This window comes from Dama dama, chromosome 24 (assembly GCF_033118175.1).
Source record: "Dama dama isolate Ldn47 chromosome 24, ASM3311817v1, whole genome shotgun sequence".
Classification (NCBI taxonomy): Eukaryota; Metazoa; Chordata; class Mammalia; order Artiodactyla; family Cervidae; genus Dama; species Dama dama.
The window spans coordinates 32345983-32368277 of NC_083704.1; the positions used below are offsets into that span (position 1 = coordinate 32345983).

The 22295-nt window shown below is 38.9% G+C and overlaps 1 protein-coding gene across 1 annotated transcript in view; it reads left to right on the plus strand.

Moving 5' to 3' along the window:
• CNTN3 (contactin 3) overlaps window positions 1-22295 on the plus strand; it is a 297915-nt gene that overhangs the window by 197898 nt on the left and 77722 nt on the right. The window contains exon 11 of the mRNA XM_061129162.1: window positions 20786-20913. Within this exon, the coding sequence (XP_060985145.1) occupies window positions 20786-20913 (128 nt within the window). The remainder of the gene's footprint in view (window positions 1-20785; window positions 20914-22295) is intronic.

Below are 22295 nucleotides of genomic sequence, written 5' to 3' on the forward strand. Positions count from 1 at the left end.
AATTGCTGAGGAAGGCTTTTTTATCTTCCCTTGCTATTCTTTGGAACTCTGCATTCAAATGGGAATATCTTTCCTTTTCTCCTTTGCTTTTCACTTCTCTACTTTTCACAGCTATTCGTAAGCCCTCCTCAGAGAGCCATTTTGCTTTTTTGCATTTCTTTTCCATGGGGATGGTCTTGATCCCTGTCTCCTGTACATTTTCACGAACCTCCGTCCATAGTTCATCAGGCACTTTGTCTATCAGATCTAGTCCCTTAAATCTATTTCTCACTTCCACTGTATAATCATAAGGGTTTTTATTTAGGTCATACCTGAATGCTCTTGTGGTTTTCCCTACTTTCTTCAATTTAAGTCTGAATTTGGCAATAAGGACTTCATGATCTGAGCCACAGTTAGCTCCCGGTCTTGTTTTTGCTGAATGTATACAGCTTCTCCGTCTTTGGCTGCAGAGAATATAATCAATCTGATTTTGATGTTGACCATTCGATGATGTCCGTGTGTAGAGTCTTCTCTTGTGTTGTTGGAAGAGAGTGTTTGCTATGACCAGTGAGTTCTCTTGGCAAAACTCTATTAGCCTTTGCCCTGTTTCATTCCGTACTCCAAGGCCAAATGTGCCTGTTATTCCAGGTGTTTCTTGACTTCCTACTTTTGCATTCCAGTCCCCTATAATGAAAAGGACATCTATTTTGAGTGTTAGTTCTATAAGGTCTTATAGGTCTTCACAGAACCGTTCAACTTCAGCTTCTTCATCATTGCTGGTTGGGGCATAGGCTTGGATTACCATGATATTGAATGGTTTGCCTTGGAAACGAACAGAGATCATTCTGTCGTTTTTGAGATTGCATCCAAGTACTGCATTTTAGACTCTTCTGTTGACCATGATGGATACTCCATTTCTTCTAAGGGATTCCTGCCCACAGTAGTATATATAATGGTCATTTGAGTTCAGTTCACCCATTCCATTCCATTTTAGTTTGCTGATTCCTAGAATGTCTACATTCACTCCTGCCATCTCCTGTTTGACCACTTCCAATTTGCCTTGATTCATGGACCTAACATTCCAGGTTCCCATGCAACAGTGCTCTTTACAGCATTGGACCTTGCTTCTATCACCAGTCCCATCCACAACTGGGTGTTGTTTTTTCTTTGGCTCCATCCCTTCATTCTTTCTCGAGTTATTTCCCCACTGATCTCCAGTAGCATATTGGGCACCTACTGACCTGGGGAGTTACTCTTTGAGTATCCTATCATTTTGTTTTTTCATACTGTTCATGGGGTTCTCAGGGCAAGAATACTAAAGTGGTTTGCCATTCCCTTCTCCAGTGGACCACATTCTGCCAGACCTCTCCACCATGCCCCGACCGTCTTGGGTGGCCCCACACGGCATGGCTTAGTTTCATTGAGTTAGAGAAGGCTGTGGTCCTGTGATCAGATTGGCTAGTTTTCTGTGATTATGGTTTTAGTGTGTCTGCCCTCTGATGCCCTCTCACAACATCTACTGTCTTACTTGGGTTTCTCTTACCTTGAATGTGGGGTGTCTCTTAATGGGTGCTCCAACAAAGCGCAGCCGCTGCTCCTTACCTTGGACAAGGGGTATCTCCTCACGGCCGCCCCTCCTGACCTTGAACGTGGAGTAGCTCCTCTCGGCCGCTCCTGCGCTGTTGCAGCCTGGCACTCTAGGTCGCTGCCCCTGACCTTGGGCAAGGGGTAGCTCCTCTCAAGCACAGTCCCTCGTAGCCACCGTACTTCTGCGAGGTCAGGCATTGCAGGTGGATTCTTTACCAGCTGAGCCACCAGGTAAGCGGGAAGATGCTAGTAAAAGTCAAATCCTAAATTTCCAATTCAGACATCAGCATAGTGTTAGACCTATTTAGTGAGACGGGGACCAATACAGAAAGAGTGGAGGTGAGGGCAAATGTGATACATTCAATTTGAAATTGTTTCAGTTTGATCTGCTTATTGACACACCAACTGGATATATCTATGTGGGTTTAGAGATTGACTGAATCTGGAACTCAGGAATGAGGCCTGAGCTATAGATAGAAATTTAGGTGTTATGTGTATATAGATGGTAGCTGAAAGCATGGCAGTGGATAAAAGTTTATAGGCAGGTACATATCATTAAGTAGTAAATCATTTACTTAAAAGAGAGTCTGTATCTTTAATTCTGAAGCCGATGGAAATTTAAATGTAAGTAGAGGATGCCTATTTTTACATCATTTAAATGGCCAACAGTCACAATTGATTTATATAGTAATTGATTTGTTAAGTAAAAGTCTACTTGTTGCTTGAAATGCAGATATTCTAAAATTTTAAATTATTAGTATTAATTCTGATAAAGTTTTTCCCCTTCTTTTTGTTTTATATTTGTTTCATCCAGTACTAAGAAGAACTAGTCTGCTTTATACCCTGTAAAACGGAGGTTTTCTTTATAAACAGAAATACTCCACCCATTCGAGCATACAATGATATTTCACTAAATGTCAAAATTTTAGTGCTTTTATATTCATTTACTTAAATCCACATATTTTCAAAAGACTTCAATTAAAACAGAATGTTTTGTCTCCTTTCGGCCAAGGAGAATTGTAAAAGACGGTTGAGAATGTGAATAGGCATGGTATGCAAGAAGAGAAAGCCAGCTGGCATGTTTTAGAGAATGTTTAGCTTTTCTGTATCACTTAGTGGTACTTAAAACACATTAGCCAATTATCTTTAAAAATGGGGTTTTCTCTTGAATGCTATTGCTTATCATAGTAAATATTTTATTAAAATAGCCTCAATTCAGCAGAGAGTCTGAGAATGACCCATTACTTCTAATTAAACACATTAAAGTTGTCTCAAAGGTTTTAGGCAGCATTTAATACTATAGAAATTTAAATGGTTTCTAAAGAAAGAAATAAAGATTTCCCCAAATATTAATAACCATAATCCAGTGTTTTAAAATATATTAGCCAATTTCAGTGTATTTTTTTACATGTAGTTAGAAGCTGGCTTTAAAAGACAGTTAGCTTTGTATGCTATATGATTCCATGTATATGTAATACCTGAAAAAGTCTGCTTTACAGACATAAAACAGTGATCACTGCTTGTCCAGAGCTCAGAGTGGGAGGAGAGAGTGTCTCTTTTGGGTCATGGTAGAATTTGGAGGGTAAGGGAATTGTTCTAGACCTTGATTATGACAATGGTTACATGACTGCATTCCTTCTTTAAGTCACATAACTCTTTGCCAAAAAGGTTAATCATTTTGTCTATAAATTATACCTTAGTATTTTAAGCAAAATTTTGCATGCAGTTTTAAATACATCTCCTGATTTCATGAGTAGCTTAATATAGGAGTTTTGGAGCTCAAGAAATGCCCCCAACTTGTCACTTTGCCCCTTTGAGGACACTGAATAGTTTGATGACGTTACTTGGAAGTAGCATCTAAACTTTTGCCAGTAAACAAGATAATTCGTCAGAGCAAGAACCACTTGGCATTTCTGCCATTGCTACTACTAGTTGCCACAGTCTTGTTTTGTAAAGATGTGTCTGGGGACTCTGTTACTATCCAGCAAATCTGTTAGATGGTATTTCCCTTGGCTGGAGCTTTTAGATGACGATGAAGAATTTGTTTGCCAAATCGTTTCTGTCTCCATTCCTTCCCTATTTCCTCACATTTCTTGGCTCCTCTGTCTCTTATCACACTGGAGTCGATTTTTCTTCATACTATTCAAAAATGCTGTTCTCTCTCTGCCTGCCATTGCTCCTTTCACAGAAATCCAGACTGGATTATCTTCATCATCTTTGGTGTCCCCATCTCAACAGCTGTCCCCTCACACTGATCAGATAGGTAATGAAGCTCAGAGACTTTCAGTTCATCTGCCCGTGGGCACATAGGCCAAGATCTTAAGGAACTTTTACTCCTATACCCTTGAGTTCAGTCTCTCAGTTGTGTCTGACTATTTGCATCCCCATGGACTGCAGCACGCCAGGCTTCCTTGTGATCACCAACTCCCAGAACTTGCTCAAACTCATGTCCATCAAGTCGGTGATACCATACAACCATCTTGTCCTCTGTCATCTGCTTCTCCTCCTGCCCTCAATCTTTCCCAGCATGAGGGTCTTTTCCAGTGAGTCAGCTCTTCACATCAAGTGGCCAAAGGACTATACCCTTAACTCCAGATTAATCTCTTACTGGTAAATTTACAGTAACAGAGGAGAATTTTATTTAACACATGTGATGTTGCCAACTTTCAGGACCTGGATATTAGTTGTTTTGAGATTGCTGTCTCTGCTTCATGTCTGCAGGGAAGGTACTCAGGCTGTCCACTAGTTTCTCTTAGCTTTTCAACACTAGGGACTGTGCACTGGGCTGGGAATATAGAGCTAAACCCCCAGGGAGTCCACACACATTCGTTTAGAATGTGGAGAATTTACCCATAAGTTAATTTGGGAGAGATTGTACGATTAAGGTGACCATATAATTTATTCTACAGTCTGGGGCATTCTGGTGAGAAAGGGGGCCCTGTTGGTAATTCCTGCCAAGACAACACATAGAAACCAAGACTTGCCCAAGGAATGGGACATTTCCACCCTGTCTCTCATGGGGATGTTTGTAAGACAGTCAGAAGCACAAAGAGTTGTTTTCTCAGCCAGCATCTTGGGGGAGTGGGCAAGCAACTCCATACAGAGAGGTATCTCAAAGGAAGTGATGATGAAGCTCCATTGTGAAGGATCTGTGAAACCAAGCAAAGCAAAAACAGTAAGGAAGACACCATCTGAACAAAATCATTGCATGGACAGGAAGTAAAACTGCTTATATATTCCAATTATGTCCAAAGTAAAGTTCACATATAACTAGGAAAATAAGAAAGGCTAACCTGAGTTCCTTCCCAGATAGAGAACCATCTTTTTCCTTCAGAGGATGTGAATCCTGAAGGAAGATAATTTTTCCTGAAGGGGAGGTTGATACACCTGGGTAAATACACAAGAATCTCAGAGAACAGAGAACATTCCTCTCCTGTCGCTGGGTTCTCCAACCCATACCTCCGTTTCTCTTATGCTTCCAGCTGGGAAAAGAAGAGTAAAGGGTGAATTTGCCACATAATCCCTGCACCCTAAGAGCATAAACTAGTATTTAAGAGAAGAGTGAAAATAATCAAGAGAGGAGTCAGTGCAACCCAAGATTGGGTTTCGAACGGGACTCATGGGAAGGGATCATAATCACTTCTCTCCTTCCCATTCTCCAGCCACAAACAAGACCTACAGATTTTCTCCTCTTAACTGCAGTCAGCTTAATTTTCTGCCTATTTGTATTATTATTTACATGCATACTAATTCTGTGCATATTATTCATTGTGTCAGATGAAGTTAAGTATATATTTTATTTGCTTCTTGATTTAATTTTAGTAAGTGGAAAGAGCAGAGCATCGAAGTAAAAAAGATATTGGTCAAATTGTGGCTCTGCCATTTACCACACAGGTGTGATGTTAGGCAAGTTACTTAACCCCTGATCCTTGGTTTCCTAATTTTGTTCGTCAGGGCCAGAAATTCTTACTGTGCAGGGTTGGTCAGTATATTGGGTGGCATTTGCCTTGTGGCATAGCCAACTCTTAGCAAGAGGTTGGCTAAAAAGACTCATCTTGGTTGACAGGCAGAAAAAGGACAAGTTACTTCCAGCTCTGTCCTGCCCCATTTCTCTTACATTCTTTTTTTGTCTCAGTAGACTCTATTTGCAATAATAAAAATAATAAAATGAAGTATCTGAAGCATCCACTATGGTGGTGACTTCTACATAGGCTCTCAAAAAAAGGTACCTGCTGCTGTTGATGCACTTCTTTCAAATTTATTTGATTAAAGTATGTTTGGTTTACAGTTTTGTGTTAATTTCAGCTGAACAGCAAAATGATCCAGTTACTGTTGTTCTTTAGTCACTAAGTCAAGTTCAATTCTTTTGCAACCCCATAGACTGATGCCTGCCAGGCTCCTCTGTCCATGGGATTTTCCAGACGAGGATACTAGAGTGGCTTGCCATTTATTCTCCAGGAGACCTTCCTGATCCAGGGATCAATCCCACATCTCCAGAATTGCAGGAGGATTTCTTACCACTGAGCCATTAGGGAAGACTGACTCAGTTACACACACACACCCCCCCAACACACACACACGTGTGTGTGTGTATGTGGTATGTGTGTATATATATATATACACACATATATATGTTCTTTATATATATTCTTTTTCATATTCTTTTCCATTTTGATTTATCACAGGGTTTTGAATATAGTTCCCTGGGCCATACAGTAGGACCTTATTATTTATCTACCCTATATATAACAGTTTACATCTGCTAATCCCCACATCTACATTTTTAATATTATTTTTTTCATCATGTACTCATATACATTAAGAGTAATAAGACTGGGTTAAAAAGAAAGATGAGCAAAGACCTTTCTTAAAACAAAGCAAAGCAAAAAAGACCTTTCTTTTTTACAACAACCAGTTTTGAGTTTTATGTTATTTAACCTCAAGTGAATAAATTCCACCCAAGTATTATTAAAGAATTGGCAGCTTTTGAATGTTTTCCTAAAATTATATCAACTAAATTTTGCAAATGACTGTGTGGTTCTTAAATCCATATTTTAAATTTGATTTTTATGGATGTAAAAGTTAAGGCCCCTTTAAAAGTATTTTGTCAGTTTATGATTTTAGTAGGGGAAAGCTGGTTAATGAATTTGAATGTGCTGGGCATTGGAATTCACTTCCAGCCAGTTCTGTGTTAGAACTGGGTACATTAATTCATAATGATGCTCAGCATAGATGTTTTATTTACTGGGTGTGTCTCCCCATACCACATCCATATGGTCATACAGATTTTCTCACTCAAGCCCCAAAATCCCATGTGCATTTTCCTACATCCTTATCATGTTCCGTATCCCTGCTTTCACTGAAAATTTAAAGAAAAATTATTCTGTTGTAGAATCCTGTCATATCATTATGTACTACCTTTGCACATTTTCTGATATAATGTTTAAGATAGAAAAAAAGAGGAACTTTCTCTCAGAATAAGAATATTGACTCCTTTAACATTATCAAGAGTATACACCATTGCCTTTTTTATAATTCTTATTTTAAAAAAAGGAGGACAAAGCAGCACTCTTATTGCAGTCTGCATATATATTCCTGCATTTATAACTCTGTGTTTCCTTGGCTGGAATGTCTTTTCCTCTCAGCCCAGCAAATCCCTACTTAGCAAGCAAGGCCCATCTTATTACCACTCACTATGGGAAGCCTTTCCCAAGCCCAGCAGGTGAGATTCATAGCTCTCTCTTCTGCTTTACCCTTGAGACTTCCTTAAGCCCAACTGTGTCATTTAGCAGTGTATTATGGCTCTGGGTACAGGAGGTGGTCTCGCCTGGGTTCTCACTTTCTCTATCTTTGTAGCCTTGATCACTGTTCCATACATGTTTATTCATTTTAGCATTCATTTACTTATCAAATGTTTATTCAGTTCCTACGGTTCCCTTTAACTATTGCTGCATAACAAATCACCTTCAAACTTAACAGTGTGAAACAGCAACCATCTTATTATCTCTTGCAGTTTCCGCGGGTCAGGAATTGGGGAAAGGCTTGGCTGGGCAGTGTTTGTTCAGAGCATGGTTGCCGTCACCCTTGTGCTGGGGATCCAGGAGCTGGGGGCTGGCTCTGCACTGCTATCTCTCTGCCAGGCCCATGGCTTCTCTTTGGGCTAGTTTGGGCTCCACATGGGCTAGTTTGGGTTCCTTCAAAACATAGTGGCCTCAGGGCAAGCAGAAATGCTTAAGGCCAATAAGGGCTTCAAGAGTGAATATTCAGGCAAGCAAAGTAGAAGTTTAATCGCCTAGGCTTCAAAGACACAAAACCTTATTTTCCTTGCATTCCATTGGTTACCAGTGAATTCCTAACCTAACCAGATTCAGAAAGAGGGGAGTTGGACTTTCTGTCTTCGTGGGAGAATGGTGGGATTCTAGGAGAGCATTTAGGATGGGAAGTCCTTCTGTGGCCACTTTTGAGAAATGCAGTCTAGCACACCCATCATATGCCTTGCGTTGTGCTGGGATGGGAGGTAACCTCAGTGAACAGACAGATATGGTCCCTTCCTCGTGGAACTTGGAGAAGGAGAGACCACATTTCATAGCGTAAAAATACAATTATTTTAGCCACCAAGGGGAAAAGGTATATAATTATATAGGATATTTCAAGAAAGACCTCTTTAAGGAAGTAACTATTGGACAAGAACTAAACAGTAAGAAGCAGTGGGTCATGCCAAGATGTGCCATTCATGGAGAGGCACTGACAAAAACAAAGGCCAGGAGATGGGAATGAAATTGAGTTATTTGAGACTCAAGAGCAAAGCCAGTGTGACTGAAGTGTCATGCATAGAGAGGAAGAATAATGAAATATGAGGTCCCAGAGATGGACCGACTCATTGGAAAAGTCCCCAGTGCTGGGAAAGATTGAAGGTAAAAGGAGAAGGGAGCAGCAGAGGACGTGAGATGGTTAGATAGCATCACTGACTCAGTGGATGTGAATCTGAGCAAACTCCAGGAGACAGCCGGGGACCAAGGAGCCTGGCGTGCTGCAGTCCATGGGGTCACAAAGAACTGGACACAACTTAGCAACTGAACAACAGTAGAACCAGAATTGGGTGGAATCCAGAAATGGGATCCTTGAAGACCTTAATAAAACTGTTAGGTTTTATTTTAAATAAGTCATTGGAAATTTTAGCACAGAGGTGTGTCATGCTCTGGTTAAGACCACGCTGGCTATAGTGTGGAGAGTGGGTTGAGGAGAGAAAGAGGGAAAGCACGATGACTCTAATCAGGAGGCACCTTGGAGTTGTACAGGCAATATTTACTAGAGGCTTGATTGATCCCTGAAGAAGGAAATGGCAGCCCACTCCAGTATTCTTGCCTGGAAAATCCCATGGACCGTGGAGCTTGGTAGGCTACCATCCATGGGGTCGCAAAGAGTCGGACACGACTGAGTGACTTCACTTTCACTTTCACTTCACTTGATTTCGAATAAAGTGTAGGAATTGGAGAAAAGGTTACTGTGCGTATTGTGATCGAGCTGGATAAATTTGTACCTCAGATACAAAATTTTATACCAGACCATCAGATTTTATTGGTAGTTGTGCTTGAACTAAATGCATCCCGCTCAGCCATGAGATTGTAAGTCTCTAAAGAGTGGGGGCCAATTCTTACTCCTATGTGAGTTTTTCAGAAAACTTGGTGTGTTGTAAGTGCTCAACAAGTTATCTGTTGAAATGAATTTTATTCTTTTTTTGGATAGTTTCCCATATCTTAAAAGTACCTATAAGTTTCTGATTTAATTTATTGCAACAATTTCTTAGAAATGGATAAAATTGATTTTTTTATAGATTTATACTTGAAGCTTCCTATTAAAATATGAAAAGTGCGTATTTTAGTTTATTCTTCCCCCTTCTTGAAGCCCATAATAAAAAGAGGAGTGGAATGGATAGAAGGATGTTGAATGAATGATTAGGTGACCTGTCATTGCACTTCTGTCAAAAAAGGAATAAACATGTGTACTGGCATTGATGGTTGCTGCCTCCTGCATTCTTATGCTGGAAAGGAGTTATTCACAATTTATAATCTGTTATATAAATTCTATATAATCTGTTATATAAGTTCTAATCAGTTGGTACATGGAGTTACATTTCTTACTGCCTAACAAATTTTAAAAATTTAAAAAAAAAATCATTTTGTTCTTTCACCTGTTTCTCATTTACTGCTATTACTTGCAATGTTTTATCTTAATGTAGACTACATTAATATCTTAATGTAGACTTAATTGCTGAAGCACTTTTTGTTGGGGCACAAGAGTGTTTGACCCTTTGTATGTCTTGTAATTCTGAGAAAAAAATCTATAATTGAGGTTGAATATATATAAGCTGACTTGTTTTGAAGAAATCATTTTCTTACCTTTTACATTCAAATGTTAAAGAAGGAAAGCCCCTTTAACTTGAAGATTGTACTAGGCACTTAATTTTCTGCAGTATTTCTTAATTTACATAATTGGGAAAATTGTTTTTAAAGCTTGATATAAAGTATGTTTTTCTAGTTTAGGTTCTTGAAACACCTTATACCTCACTAAATTTATTATTTGCTTATGAATCTACTGATTTAATAAGTTTATATCTTCCAGTTAATTTCACTTCCTGACATCATGCCTCATTCCGAAGAGTTTGAGGATAGTTTATCAAAGTACTCACAAAGCGAACATTGAGGAGAAAAAAATATACCAGAGTTCCAATTTCCTAGAACACAGGTTTCATCAAGACAGAATAAATTCTTCGCAGTAAATCCTTTTTGCTTATCACAGAGCATGATCTATAGTCCACATTCATTAAATACTTACAGAATGAATGTCTGAGGTTAGTGTACAAAACATATGCCAACAGGTTAATTCACTTAGTTGAGATCCACAGTATTGACTCAGAGCTTTTAACAAATGAGCAAAGACTAGTACTGCTAATAACAGAATCCATGCTGTCTGTAAGATTGAATGAAGCCATTTGATGAGGAGATACGCAGCTATTCCTAGACAAAAATGTGCAAATGGATATGTCCAAATTCAGTAGATTATGATGGAGATAACATTGAGTAATATATAAATTAATGTCCTTAAGATGAAATATGACTTTCAAAGTTTTTTTTTTCCTTTCCCATAATCCAAGGGTAACCTTGAGTTTTAAGACTCTTGAGGAATAGATAGCCATTATTTTTAGCTAATTTTCCATGAAGCTTATTTCTCACATGTATGTTTGAATAAACTTGAAAATAAAAATTATTCCAAGGTTATGTTCAGTGTCAAGCATTTTGGAGAAAGAGAAGGTGCTGCTGTGAAAATGCAGAGTCAAATGCTGAGTCAGTTGGACTAATGTTAAAGTTTGTATCATCTCATTAAGGATTGGTGGATTACTAGATACTGTGTCAAAATAGATGATGATGATTAAACCGCTGTGTGAAGGAGGGAAAAGCAAGTTCAGGTTATTGGGCCTGAGATTTTCCTCAGAAAACTCTGAGACCCACTCCAGTGTGTGGATGAATGTGGGATCTAAGCCTCTCCCTTCTGTGTAATATCAGTATTCTCTTTTGTGCAAAATAATTTATAAGTAGCCAGTAATCAAATATACACAGTCATAAAAAGAAAAGCTCAATAAAGCACAGCTTAAAAGACTCACACTGAAACGTCTAAGACAAATATTCTAAACACACCCGTGTCATCAGATGAGTTGAATTTCTACCAAGAGTTGCTAACCTGGTGTCCACAGAAACATAAATGATGCATCCTGATTTGTATCAGATCTGTTGTTATTATTATAGTTGTTTATGTGTGTGTGTTTTCTGCAGATGGAGTCCTCAGATTTTTCAAATAGTCAAAGAACTTTGTGCCCCAGATAAACACTGCATAAAGTTGTAAATGAACCACTTAAACATTGATGGACATCTCTAAAAGAGGATGACTTTAGAACTGGAATAGTCAATCAGTCAGTTCAGTTGCTCAGTCATGTCTGACTCTTTGAGACCACATGAATCGCAGCATGCCAGGCCTCCCTGTCCATCACCAACTCCTGGGGTTTACTCAAACTCATGTCCATCGAGTCGGTGATGCCATCCAGCCATCTCATCCTCTGTCGTCCCCTTCTCCTCCTGCCCCCAATATTAGGGTCACTCAATTTGTAGAAAAACCTCATCTTCTCTATGTAGAAAACTGTATCTGAACCCTTCACATTGGTTAAGACAAAATTTTACTGAGCAGGTACTACGTGCATGGCACTGACTTTTAGTAACTTGTATGTTTTAGGGATTTGGGCACTCTAGTTGAGAAGCCATTCAAAGATATTGAACAAATTGTTAAGTAAGCTGTAAGAACTGACTTAGGAGTGGACAAGAAGTGAATAGCTCCAGGAATCCTGCATTGCTACATTTTGTCACAGCAAGTGCTGAAATGAATGAACTAATCATTATTTTCATCCTTATGTTACAAACCAAAGTCTGAAGTGGGTGAGTCCAAGGACATAGCCTACATTACTGTTTTTCAAAGTTTAGCCCCAAATCAGTAGCACCAGAACCATCTGGGAAATTAGAAATGTAACTCCTTTGCCCCTAATCTGGTGGTGGGCTCAGGAGAGGGTATTTGAAAGACCAAGTCCTCCAGGTGAATGGTACAAAATCAGGTTTAAGATGGGCACAATAAAGGACAGAAACGGTATGGACCTAATAGAAGCAGAAGATATTAAAAAGAAGTGGCAAGGATACACAGAAGAAATATACAAAAAATGATCTTACTGACCCAGATAACCACAATGGTCTGGTCATTCATCTAGCGCCAAACACCCTGGAGTGCAAAGTCAAGTGGGCCTTAGGAAGCATCACTACAAACAAAGCTAGCAGAGGTGATGGAATTCCAGCTGAGATAATTCAGATCCTAAAAGATGATGCTGTGAAAGTCCTTCACTCAGTATGCCAGCAAATTTGGAAAACTCAGCCATGGCCACCAGTCAGTTTTCATTCCAATCCCAAAGAAAGGCAATGCCAAAGAATGTTCAAGCTACTGCACAATTGCACTCATTTCACATGCTAGCAAAGTAATGCTCAAAATTCTCTAAGCTAGGCTTCAGCAGTATGTGAACCGTGAACTTCCAGATGTTCAAGTTAGATTTAGCAAAGCAGAAGAACCAGAGATCAAATTTCCAAAATGCGCCAGATCATAAAAAAAGCGAGAGAATTCCAGAAAAACATCTACTCCTGCTTAATTGACTATGCTAAAACCTTTGACTGTGTGGGTCACAGCAAACTGTGGAAAATTCTTAAGGAGATAGGAATACCAGAAACCTCTGCCTCCTGAGAAACCTGTATGCAGGTCAGGAAGTGACAATTAGAACTGGACATGGAACAACGGACTAGTTCCAAATTGGGAATGAGTACATCAAGGCTGTCTCTTGTCACCCTGCTTATTTAACTTACATGCAGAGTACATCATGCAAAATGCCAGGCTGGATGATGCACATACTGGAATCAAGATTGCCAGAAAAAATATCAATAACCTCAGATATACAGATGACACCATCCTTATAGCAGAAAACAAAGAGGAACTTTTCATCAAACAAAGACCTCTTGATGAAAGTGAAAGAGAAGAGTGACAAATGAAGATCATGGTATCCAGTCCCATCACTTTATGGAAAATAGATCAGAAAACATGGAAACTGTGACAGACTTCATTTTCTTGGGCTCCAAAATTGCTGCAGATGGTAACTGCAGTCATGAATTTAAAAGACAGTTGCTCCTTGGAAGAAAAGCTATGACAAACCTATACAGCATATTAAAAAGAAGAGACATTACTTTGCAAACAAACATCCTTATAGTCAAAGCTATGATTTTTCCAGTAGTCATGTGTGGATGTGAGAGTTGGATCATAAAGAAAGCTGAGCGCCAAAGAATTGATGCTTTTGAATTACGGTGTTGGAGAAGACTCTTTTTTTCCCCCCAATTATTTTTATTAGTTGGAGGCTAATTACTTTACAATATTGTAGTGGTTTTTGCCATACATTGACATGAATCAGCCATGGATTTACATGTGGTCCCCATCTTGGAGAAGACTCCTGAGAGTCCCTTGGACTGGGGTTTTCTAAAGGAAATCAGTCCAGAATATTCATTAGGACTGATTTTGAAGCTGAAGTTCCCATTCTTTGGCCACCTGATGCAAAGAACTGACTCATTGGAAAAGATCCTGATGCTTGGAAAGATTGAAGGCAGGAAGAGAAGAAGTCAACAGAGGATGAGATGGCTGGGTGGCATCACTGACTCAATGGAAATGAGTTTGAGCAAGCTCCAGGAGATTGTGAAGGACAGGGAAGCCTGGTGTGCTACAGTCCATGGGGTCAAAAAGAGTCAGCCTTGAGTGAACAACTGAACAACAACAAAAGTTTGAGATTGGCTTCCTAGGTAGCTTGGTAATAAAGAATCTGCCATTGTAGGAAACACGTTCGATCCGTGGGTTGAAAAGATACTGTGGGGTAGGAAATGGCAACCCACTCCATTATTCTTGCCTGGAAAATCCTATGGACAGGGAAGCCTGGCAGGCTGCAGTTCATAGGGTGGGAGAAAGTCTGACACGACTGAGCATTCACACAAAGTTTGAGAAACCCTGCAGTCCTGTGTTCCATATTTCTCCTTTGGCTAGGATAGGATGGGGACCTTAATTCATATTCCTACCAAGACTGCGTACAATAATGGAAGAGAATTCTCCAAAGAAAGATCAATGTTGGCCAATTAAGAAAGGGAAATAGATTCTGGGCAACCAAAATATACCCAGCACCTTCTACATTCCTTGAGTCAATGACATTTCCCTTTTGCATACACGGTTATCTTGCTTCTATAGTTATTGTTGAAGGTGGGCTCCATTCCAGGACTTCTCGCCTCTAGGAAGAAGAGCATTCATTTGGATAACACTTGTGTCTCTCTTCAACACCTCCCCAGAGGAAGCATCTGACTCCTGAAATCGGGTGGAAGACCTTGAGATTGTAGCTCAGATCTCTTCCTTCTTTCCCTGTGGGTCTGTCTGCTTGTAGAGAACGAATATATTCTGCTGTTCTCTTTACTGTACAGGAAGGCAGCTTGCCCTTAGAGGGAGGATCTGTGCTCATTTAGCTGTGCCAGGAAGTCTAGACCTGCTTCATTCTGGGGTGAGGTGTCAGGAAACCACAGCTGCTCACTTAAGCAGTTTTGCACCACCTTTCTCTGTAATACACCTGACATCTTGATTTGCATTGATTTGATTTATGAATCTCTCTTTCAGGCAGAGAAGAATAGTGTCAAGTATGAGGCCCCTTTGAATCTTATTAAATATCCTTTATGAGATTTTCTTTGAATACATGAGCCATCAGAGAATTGTCGATTTGTCATGTTTGTTTGTTTGTTTTACTAACTCATTCATCTGAGTATTTGTAATTTTTGCCGATCTATTGTATGAGAATTTAAATGTTTCAAATGGGTTGTTGCCGAGGTTTCAGGAATTACTTAAATAGTTTTATATAATCATTCAAATTGGAAATCTCTTTTTAGGGGCGTTTTGTTCTATAGATGTGAGTTCATTTTAGGAGAAAAACTGTTGTCTCTGTCATAACAATAAATTTAGCTCCAGATATATGTGTTATGATAGATATGCATTTGGATAAGTTATTTATAAATGTAATGAAAATGTTCTTTTATTGTTGGTTCTCTTCTTATGACTATGGGTAAGTATTAATGTGAGAAACACATATCTATTTTGGCTACAGAGTCAGGCCACACTATTATTTCTTTAAGACTTCAGGTGGCTGTTCCATGTAACATGTGTATCCAACCAAATAACAGAGCTGCATATTATTAGCCTGATACTTACTCAAATATAGGATAATTAACTCCTGAGTCTTCTCTACTCTGTCTCTCTTTTCCTTGGAGACTTTCTCACCAATAAATCACTAAACTAACACTGTTGAATTCATAAGATGAAAGCTCCAAATGGTATAGCTAAAAGGATGAAAATTCTAATATTATTTTCCTAAATGCTATTTGTAGGTTATCTTTGAGCTCAAGGGAGAGACGTTATTTACCAAGCATACGGCAGTGAGATTGGTTGTAAATGAAAACATATGCTATATGCTCTTTGTCTCTGACATTTATTTTCTCATGCGTTTTCATCAATTTATATTTGCTTTTCTTAAATGTCATTATTTATCCTGTAATATATGCATCATGAGTACTTTTTTTCTTGTTGCTAATTGTAAGCATCCGTCTCTTACAATATGTACTCAGAAAGTGAAGTCCAAAATAGCCTTGTTATTTTCTATAGAGCGGTTTAATCATTACAGTCTCATGTGATCTCATCTCCACTGAGATGAGCTTCCTGAGAAAATATAGAGTTGCCGTGTGTTTGTTAAAATTCAAGTTGAATAAATTACCGTAATATTCAGAACCTAGGCAGGGGGAAAACAATGTTTTCCTGCCTTGCATGCATAATACTCCACACTTTTTCCATTCTGAAACATAGTGTGTTTTTATGCTAAAATGTCATCATGTAGTACAGGTCAGTGTTGCATAGACAGCAGTCTACTTTCTGAGCAAACGGTTTCTTAACAGCCATAAATTTAATGCTATCCCTGAATTACAGAATAGACCATTAGAGCAGCATAGAGCAATTAAGTTTCCTTATTCCAAACTAACCATCGACTGCATGAAGTTAACTGAAATACTTAACCTCTTTTCCTACAAAAGGAAAAACCAGTAAAAGGTTTCATATAAAGGTATATTATAAAACTGATCAAGGAGTTAAAATGCCACAGTGATTAAAATTACACATTTCTCAGATCAGATCAGAGTACCACATTTCTGAATTTGTCTCATAAATCTTCATTAAACTTTGTGTGCCAAGACTAGAGTCACTCATTGTTATCTACATTTTCAGCTCTACCCATTTGCAGAAAATCGTGTTCCCAGAAAGCACAGAAAGCAATTTCATTTATAGTGAAATGGTATAAAATTTTCACTTCGAATCTCTGTAGGGAAGCATGGGTTATTGAAGGTTTTCTGTTGAGAAACAATTACTCTATCCATTTACTGAATATTGTTTATTTTTATGTTGTGTGAAATGCCCTGTGGGCCTCTTAGAATTGACTGGAAGAACCAATTGAGGAAGAAAATATCCAATTAGCTCAAAATTTTACAATGTACAGAGTTTGCATTCTTTGAGAGTCAATATGTTTGTTTTGGAGTTTTTGTGCGATTCCCGAGATACCAGCCTTGCCTTTTAAACTGTTACTTAGCATAGTTGTGAGTCTAGGCCTGCTTGTTTAGAGTTATTAAACCTCATGCACTAAAGGATTTCTAGTTCTTCCAACATTAAATAGTTCTATATTTGTAGTCAAAGGTTGACAGTTACACTAGTTTATAGCTTGAGAAGATATCTGAAATTGCCTGTCGCTGCTCTGTGGTACCCAAATGGAAAAGCTCTATGCTTAAGTTGAATATTTGTTCAGGCAACAGTAGACGTCTTTGCTTTGTTTTATTGCTTACTAATCTCAGAAGTGATTGATTGCCCACCTCCTGGAGCTTCCAGTTCTATTTCCACCCTCCAACTCAGAACAGATAAGGTGGCCTCAGCCTTTCAATGTTTTAAGACCTTCTGATACCATCTTTCTGACTTCAGCTTGGCTTTTTTTGCTTGTTTGTATGTTTTGTTTTGTTTTGTCTTAAATATGAAAATTTCCAGCAAATCTCCACTTTCTTTTTAAAGCAGTGGGAGGGAAAATTTACCGAGTGAAGCTGTGGATCAAGGACTGTGTTCTTTGGGGATCTTGGTCAAAAGTTTAACGAGCACATTAGCAACCAGAATCGGTCAGGAACATTGCCCCTGTTTATTCATTTATTCTCATTCCTTCTTCCTCTGAGACATTTCTCAGTCAGTTTTCTCTCTTTCTCCCCACCCCCTGCCCCCATTTCTCTTCCCCTTATATTCAGTCCTTCCCCTTTTATTACCATCTTGCTTAATAGTACAAGTGTGTCTTCAGTCCTCTTATCTTAGGAGTTGTTGAATTCTCTTCATCCGGCCCTCTACTGCTTCATCTTCCCTTTTCCACATATATATTTATGTACATATGTATGGGTGTATATATACACACACACATTTAAGAGGGCGTCAGAAGATGAGATGGTTGAATGGTATCACCAGTGCAATGAACATACTCCAGGAGATGGTGAGGGACAGGGAGGCCTGGCATGCTTCACGCAGTCCATGGGGTCGCAAAGAGTCGGACATGACTGGGCGACTGAGCAACACCATACATATATTTATATAGAGAAAAAACATGTGCATATATACATAAATATACGTGTGTATAAAAGTCTGCACACTTTCTGAACTTACTTCCTTGTAATTTGTAAAGTTCTCAGTGCCTTGAAACCTGCCTTCACTCATCCCATCTCCTCTACACTGACTCTCTAAAGGCACATAATCATTTATTCATTCAGTAAGCTTTATATTTGAGCATCTCTCTGTACCAGAAATAGTTCAAGGCTCTAGGAATTTAGTGATGAAAAATCCTGACACTGTCCACTCTCTGTGCTTCAAAAGACTTTACCATCTCTAAACTCACAAGAGGAGGAAAATATTAGCCAGATAAGTACACAGGTATAAGCCCAGGTGGGATGCATGAGACAAGTGCTCCGGCCTGGTGCACTGGGAAGACCCAGAGGAATCGGGTGGAGAGGGAGGTGGGAGGGGGGGATCGGGATTGGGAATACATGTAAATCCATGGCTGATTCATATCAATGTATGACAAAACCCACTGGAAAAAAAAAATAATAATAATAAAAAAAAAATGTGTAAAAAAAAAAAAAAAAAGTACACAGGTATATAATTGGCCAGTTGCACAGTGCTATGACAAAGGCACAGATGATGTATAATCAGTAGAGGAAGATGTAATCAGACCCATGGCTTCAGGGAAGTGACCAAAATCTGATGGCTGAGTACACGTTTATCAGACATAGGGAACAGATTTTATAAAGGCCCCAAGACAAGAAGCACAAAAGCAATTAAAGGAAGGCTTGGGTGATGAGAAAAGCAAACAAAGCATAGAATTCATGAGGCCTTTTGTAGTTAGAGAGGCAGGGTCCTGATGGGAAGATATGGCTAGGGCTTAGGATGTCATCTTTTTCCTGCAGGTAGGATGACAGGAAGGAGGTCTAAGCTAGAATTGGGCAGGAGGGAGTAAGGCAGGATTAGTGATCAGATTCCTATTTCTCTAAGCTTACTCCCCATGTTTTTCCAAAGAATCTCCGTATCTTAAGCTTTCATTCATGTGTACCTCCCTGCAGGCTTTTCCCTTTCAGTTATTATTGCACACTATTTAAGAAAATATCTGTTCTATGATAAGGTATAAAGAGATTTTTTTTTATCATCCCTTTGCAAAAAGTGATCAGATTACATTTCACACCCAGCAAAGAGGGCAGGGCCTCTGGAAGGAAATCAGACATAGTGCCTTTTTTTTTTTACAGGATCTTAGAATTTTTAACCCTTCACTGTAGTTCCTCAAATTGAGATAAAATAGTGCTGTGTGTTCTCTGGTTAGCTGTCCAAGCCATTGCTTTTAAACCTTTGTATTTGAAATATACCTGGACATGTCACCAAAAAAAAAGAAAAAGAAAAGAAAATCATATGAGCAACTAACAGTCACGGATATCTCTACCAGAATCACGAACAGGTCCCTGTATGCCAGCTCTGATTCCTCTGCAGCCTTCCCACCCAAGAAAATATAACCAAGATGCAAGTGAAGGTGAATCATAAGCTATGAAAAATACATACAAATTATACACACACACACACACACACACACACGTATACATATACAGATTGATCTGTGTCTTGTGTTTTTTGATACATAAACTTGTCCTAATAGTCACATTTTTGACACACACCTAAATATCTTCCCACAAATAGGATAATATTTAGAGATTGAGTTGAGATCCTCCAACTCTAGTCTAAGGTCCTCAGCATCTTTCCTGTCTACTGTACTGTGTTACCCAGAAGTTGGAGCATTGTTTGACCAGGATTTACACTTATCATGCCATGCTGATGCTGGAGTTGCAGATCTTTTAAGAAGCTTACCACTCATTTGATTAGATATGACACTCAGGTAACAGATGTGAACCATAAACAATAAAAAGTATTGAAAGCATTAAATGCATAATATAGATAGTAAAGATTTTAGGGATTCAAAGAAAAGGAAAATAATTCTGGGTAGACAGGATGGGCAGTAAAGATTCGTGAATCAGACTAATGACAGGACAGTTCTTTCTCATTCTTCTTTCTCAGTTCAAATGGCACCTTTTCTCAGAGGCTTTTTGGAAGCACTCTCTCATAGAAACATTCCCTGTAGCCATCGCTTTTATTGTATCACCCCATCTGAGTCTTTCTGATTACTTCTCAAAAATCTGAACTTACCACATTTACCTGTTTCATCATTCACTGCATGTGCCACTCACTAGACTGTTATTTCCATGAGGTAGGGATTTTCTCTCTTGCTCACTCTATGATCTCAGAGACTCTGATAGTGTCTAGCACATGTAAGGTACTCAGTTCTATGTCCTTAGTTAATTAAGATGCAAAAGCTTTAAGTACTTTAAGTGTACACTCAGAAATTCAAATGTGATATCCATTTACATTGTCCAAATTCTCTACAGTATTTCGTAGGTGACCGTGTGCATGTTCTTTTGCAAAATTTGGATTTATACTGGGTTAGGTGTGACTTTCCCAAGTTCAATGTTAAGGCCAGGGAGTTTCTTATTTCTCATAAGCTATTTCACATTTAAGGGAAATAGTGTCCTGTCTACTTTTTGTTTTCTCCAAATTGATAAGGCTAAACCATGAGTAATCTCATTCACCACATAGTTTTGGAAAACATACCACATTTATATGATAAAGGCATCCTTGAAATCAGGTAAAATATTTGGCATTGCTGTTAAATAAATTTGTGTAAAAATATCAAGAAATACTCAGATTGGTAGAACGTCATTTTTTAGTCATCTGTGTGTATGTGTATGTTAATTTTAATTTTCTTTATACCCAAGAAAGCTAAGGGGCTGCTTTATCTTGCTTTAAATATAGTAGCTAAAGGCGATACTTCTGTTAAAAAAAATTCTATTTGCTTTGGGGAAAAAAGTGACCGCTAGACATTTATTTGTTTAATTTGTATTTCCTTTAGAACTTCTTTTCTAAATGATGGAGGACTCAAAATTGCCAATGTAACTAAAGCTGATGCTGGAATTTATACCTGCATAGCAGAAAACCAATTTGGGAAAGCAAATGGCACAACGCACTTGGTTGTTACAGGTAGGTGCCTTTCTTAAGGACTTCTTTACATAGGGATATGCTGTGTGCCTTCTTACTAAGATCAAAGGAAAAAAATGTTTCTCATGATATTCAGTGCACTATAAAGGTCAGCCTTGTGTTTGGCTCAGACAGGAAAGAATCTGCCTGCAATGCAGGAGACCCGGGTTCAATCCATGGGTCAGGAAGATCCCTTGGAGAAAGGAATGGCTACCCACTCCAGTATTCTTGCATGGAGAATTCCATGGACAGAGGAGCCTGGTGAGCTACAGTCCATGGGTTTGCAAAGGCTTAGAGATGACTAAGTGACTAACAGTTTCACACTTTCACTGTCTTTAACAAGTGACAGTCAAGAGAACAGTTCTTAATATTTCCTTTACATCACAGTGTGTACCAGGAATCCACAAGTTACTAGTTGGCATAATGGTCAATAGAATTGCAAGTAGCATATGCTGCTCCTATACTTTTATTTTGTGCTATTCTATTATGTCAAATCTTTTGTACATTTTTTCCCTTTTCAATATCTTTAATATTTTATGGAGATGTTTAAATCTCTGCAGTAATCCTTGCTATCAGTCAGAGTTACTTAGAGTTGTGGTTGTATTTTTGTTCATTTATTTGTCAAAGAAAAACATTGAGTACTACCATGCTTGGGTTACCCTTCCCAGCCGGTGTAGTGGTAAAGAATCCGCCTGCCAATGCAGGAGATTCAAGAGACACAATTTCGATCCCTGCATCAGGAAGATCCCCTGGAAAAGGCAATGGCAACCCACTCCAGTATTCTTGCCTAGAGAATTCCATGGACAGAGGACCCTGGCAGGCTACAGTCCATGGGGTTGCAAAGAGTCGGACCCAAATGAGCAACTAACACAACACAACAACATGCTTGGGTTAGTCAGTAAACAAACTGACGAAAGATGCTGCCCACATGCACTGTTCCTTCTTCCAGAGGTACAAAGAAAATAAGCTGTGCATAAATATACTGCAAGGAATATAAGGCAAGGAAATACTTACAATGAAAGCAAAATGCAAACAAGCAGAAAATACCAGAGGAGTGTTTGAGAAACATAAGCTGGAGCATGAAACCAGGTGATCAGAGGAGAGATGTGACCCAAGACTTCATGGAGATGAAGGAGTTCAGTTGATTTCTTAGGGACGATCCTGCAGAGGTTTTGTAACCCTTGTTAGCACTTACTTGGACTAGGGTTTTAGTTGGAGTGAAAAGTAGAGACCGGTGCAGAGTTTTGAGCAGAGGAATGAAAGGATGGAAAGTGTATATTTAAAGGTTTACTCTCACTCCTCAGTAGAAAACAGACTATGGAGAGTCACGGGCCGAAGTGGGAGGAGCCCCAGGAGACATTGCAGTAATCCAGGCAGGAGTGATA